Source organism: Lactuca saligna, chromosome 1, assembly GCF_052625555.1.
Source record: "Lactuca saligna cultivar CGN05327 chromosome 1, ASM5262555v1, whole genome shotgun sequence".
In the NCBI taxonomy this organism is placed as follows: domain Eukaryota; kingdom Viridiplantae; phylum Streptophyta; class Magnoliopsida; order Asterales; family Asteraceae; genus Lactuca; species Lactuca saligna.
The window spans coordinates 59,723,709-59,727,991 of record NC_136417.1 but is presented as its reverse complement, the minus strand read 5'-3'; the positions used below and the strand labels follow the sequence as shown (position 1 = coordinate 59,727,991).

General features: G+C 37.3%; 1 protein-coding gene across 1 annotated transcript; it reads left to right on the top strand.

Annotated features, from left to right (window-relative positions):
* The first annotated feature begins 807 nt into the window (after positions 1-807).
* On the top strand, positions 808-3,929 carry LOC145037223 (G-type lectin S-receptor-like serine/threonine-protein kinase LECRK3). Its single transcript, XM_078985840.1, has one exon. The coding sequence runs from the start codon at positions 1,133-1,135 to the stop codon at positions 3,512-3,514; it is 2,382 nt and encodes a 793-aa protein (XP_078841966.1). The 5' UTR covers positions 808-1,132; the 3' UTR covers positions 3,515-3,929.
* Positions 3,930-4,283: the final 354 nt, after the last annotated feature.

The window sequence follows — 4,283 nt, the reverse complement described above, 5'->3', positions numbered from 1 at the left end:
TTTATGCAGTTTTGTGCATACCCTAACAATAACTATAAAATTACATGTGACGAAATCAATATGAAAGTGATAAGTGGTAAAAAGATCTTCATTTATTTATTTATTATTATTATTATTATTATTATTATTATTATTATTATTGTGTGGCTTTTGATATGTTATAATTGGGAACCAAAATTTTCTTTGGTTATATAGTTTTATTTCAACCCCCTAAATATTATAGTGTGCTTGTGTTCCTCCTCAGCCATGTGGTACGGTCGTTTATATGACAGAATAAGAGAAGCCCTAGTGAGACTTTCCTTGTTCATAGATTATTACCTCGTTGAAAGTTTCCTAATGGATTATTACCTAATTGAAAATTTCTTAATTCACTGAATATTCCAACCTGGAGAACTAGGATGCATGATTAACATATATGGGTCATAAAATATGTTTGGAAAGCCTTTCCAATTCAACTTTACTGTGTGGTCCTCGACACAGACAGAAATAATAAAATAAGGTAAGAAAGACTTATTAGTTAACTTAATTACAACTACAGTCATTTAGTGCAATGGTAGCCATACACCTGTTTCATGGCATCAATAATGGAAAACAGATTAAGCCCTGCTGTAAGGTGAGGATGATTTCATGCCAATTTTTTATATGTAGTTTTCATCAAGACAAATACTTATTCAGGAGTCTTCCTACGGATTCACGTATCTCCTTTTCAGTTCAATTCTTACCATCTTTTCACGACTTTGACTACTGACAATTAATAGCAAGTCATGCTATAAGTTTAAGTTGAAAATTGAAAACTTATCACTGTTTTTAGCAGCCTCAGGAGTGTTTGGTATTCGATGTTGACAGTTTCATGTTATTTATTAGATTAGGTTCTTTCCATGGTGTAAGATGATTGGTTTTCTTGATTAATCTCCAATCAGTACATGGAAACTGGTCAAGATAACTACGAGGTTCAAGAAAACCAGCTAAACGTTATTCAACAGGAGTAATCTCTATCTCCTTCCATAAAGGATTTGCAGTAGGAGGAAGCATGTAGAATCCAGTTGTCTTTCACTTATCTTGATACCCATATCTTTTTCTTCTTCAAGTCCCACAGTTTTTTACTATCGTGCTTCCATTCTATCTCTTTTCAATGCAACGAGTCCCGTATCTCATTCTCTTAACTCTTTTCCTACCACTTTTAGTTATCGCACAACAAACAAACCGTTTTGTATCTGTTGGAGCAACACTCACAGCTACAAACGATGCCATGCCATGGCTCTCACCTTCTGGAGATTTTGCCTTCGGTTTCCAACTTATTCAAGGTCAAAATAACTTCTTGTTATCCATATGGTTTGACAAGATACCTGAAAAAACCATCATCTGGTATCCAGAAGGAGGTCCTACAGTGCCTAGAGGGTCGACAATTGAGCTAACAAATGGACGTGGACTCGTTCTGAGTGATACTCAAGGCAAGGATGTATGGACTTCTGGGTCGACCTCAGATATTGCTTATGGTGTCATGAATGATACAGGTAACTTTGTGATTGTTGGTAATGAATCTCGCAAGATATGGGATAGTTTCGAATTTCCATCAGATACTATGTTGCCCACTCAGGTTATGGAGAAAGGTGGAGAGATTTACTCAAAAATGAGTAGAACTAACTTCTCCAGAGGAAGGTTTCAGCTACGTCTGCTTGAAGATGGGAACCTCGTTCTTAATACTCGAGATATATCAACCAATTATGCTTATCCTTCATACTATGCCACTAAAACTGGTGATCTCTCCAATCAGTCGAATTCTGGTGAACAGCTTATCTTTGATGGAGTCGGATACTTGTATTTATTGAGAAGAAATGGCAGCAAATTTGATCTTACTCCAAGCCAGGAACTTCCATTTGGAGACTATTATCACAGAGTTACGCTGGATTTTGATGGGGTTTTTACCCAATACTATCACTCCAGGGATTCCACTGATAATTCAAGCTGGGAACGTGTATGGTCATATCCAGGAAACATATGCCTTAGTTTCCTTGCTTCTGAAGGAAGTGGGGCATGTGGATATAACAATGTCTGCAGCCTTGATCAGAATAATCGACCTAAGTGTGAGTGCCCAAGAGGGTTTTCATTGCTTGATCCCAATGATCCATATGGTGATTGCAAACCATATTTCTTTCCAAACTGTGACAAAGGTGCCTCAAAAAAAGAAGATATCGATTTTGTGGAACTCAAGGATATTGATTGGCCAACATCTGATTATGTCATCATGAACCCAACTAGTGAAGTTGACTGCAAAAACTCCTGCTTAAATGATTGTTTCTGCGCTGTTGCAATTTACAGAGGCAATAAATGTTGGAAGAAGAAGCTTCCACTCTCTAATGGAAAGGTTGATGTTTCACTTAATGTGAAAGCTTTCGTGAAATCTCGGAAAGGTGATCTTCCTCTTGAAAACCCTCCTCATTTTTCTGGAAGCAAGAATAATCGGCAAAGTTTGATAATCGTGGGTGCATCCCTCCTTGGTACCTCTGTTTTTGTAAACATCATATTGTTTCTTGTCATTTGTCTTGGTATCTTTCTAGTCTACAAGAAAAACACTAGCAAACTGAATCCAGATTCTGAAACGAATCTGATTCGATTTAAATATCAACAGCTTGTCCATGCTACTAATGGGTTTAAAGATGAACTTGGGAGAGGAGCTTTTGGAATAGTCTACAAAGGGGTAATGGGGACAAACACTGTGGCAGTGAAGAAGTTGAATCAAATGGCTCAAGATGGTGAGAAAGAATTCAGAACCGAAGTCAATGCTATTGCAAAGACTCATCACAGAAACTTGGTTCAGTTGCTTGGCTTTTGTGATGATGGTGAACATCGGTTGCTAGTTTATGAGTACATGAGTAATGGTACTTTGGCCAGCTTTCTATTTGGAGAAATGAGACCAAGTTGGAATCATCGGTGCCATATAGCATTAGGCATTGCAAAGGCACTTTCGTACCTTCATGAAGAATGTAGCACTCAGATCATCCATTGTGACATTAAGCCTCAGAATATACTTCTTGATGAGTATTATAATGCTCGTATTTCTGACTTTGGACTAGCGAAGCTTTTGGTGATGAATCAAAGTCGAACAAATACTGATATTCGAGGTACGAAAGGATATGTGGCTCCAGAGTGGTTTAGAAACGCTCCAGTCACAGTAAAAGTTGATGTCTATAGCTTTGGTGTGTTGTTACTAGAGATTATTTCATGTCGAAAGAGTGTCAAAGAAAATGAGAGTGGTAATGAATATGAAGCAATCTTGACTGATTGGGCATGGGATTGCTATCAGGAAGGTAGATTGGATTTGCTTGTTGAGAATGATTTGGAGGCTCTTGATGACTATAAGAAGCTAAAAGTGTTTGTGATGGTTGGACTTTGGTGTGTTCAAGAAAACCCTTTGTTGAGGCCAACCATGAGGAAGGTCATTCAGATGCTTGAAGGGGTTGTTGAAGTGACTGAACCTTCATGCCCGTTCCCTTTCTCTCTTACCTTAGGTTAATCTTGAACTGGTTTTACATTTCTTGTTTAGAATACATTCAGTTTATTCCTATATAGTTGAAGAGTCTAATCAAGTAGCAGATAAAGATATTACATGCCTGTTGATGTTTGTTTCTCTGACATTTATATCTGTTGAATGTTCTATGTTAGCATCTAAGGGTGGAGTTGCTTAAACACACCCTTCTTTGAGCAGCCAGTTTTGCTTGGGTTGAGTTTGATTTTGATCAAACCCTCTGTGCCAAGATTATTACATGCAAAAAATGATGGCTGCTTTGTATTCTCTCTTCCTCAGATTATGTGATTGTGCATGCCCATAGATCTCTAAGTTTAGTTACCCCCAAATAGGCTTTAACTTTTTTGGAGATGTAACTTTAATGAAAATGATGTATCTCATTTACTTGATCATTCATTAATGAGAACTCCAAAAACAACATATCATTCAGGAACATGTCATCATTCCCATAGATTGCCAAAGGGTTTGGTGGTTTACCTTTTGGTGGAGTAATACAACCACAAGGACAATTTCTTTGACCGATTTACAATAAGAATAGTGAGAGATGTATCAACCCACCAACCGCTCCATGTTGTTTTAACCTCCTGCTTATGGTTAACATCGTTTATGATTTGGCATGTCTAGATCATTCCTTGTTGAAGATGCTCCGGTTTTTTTTCTGCAATCATGACAATGTGTTGCTGTCAGAATATAACATTTTCTGAAAGTGTTGTATTTGACCGATATGCATGAACATGTTCTTTTCATTTTTATACAA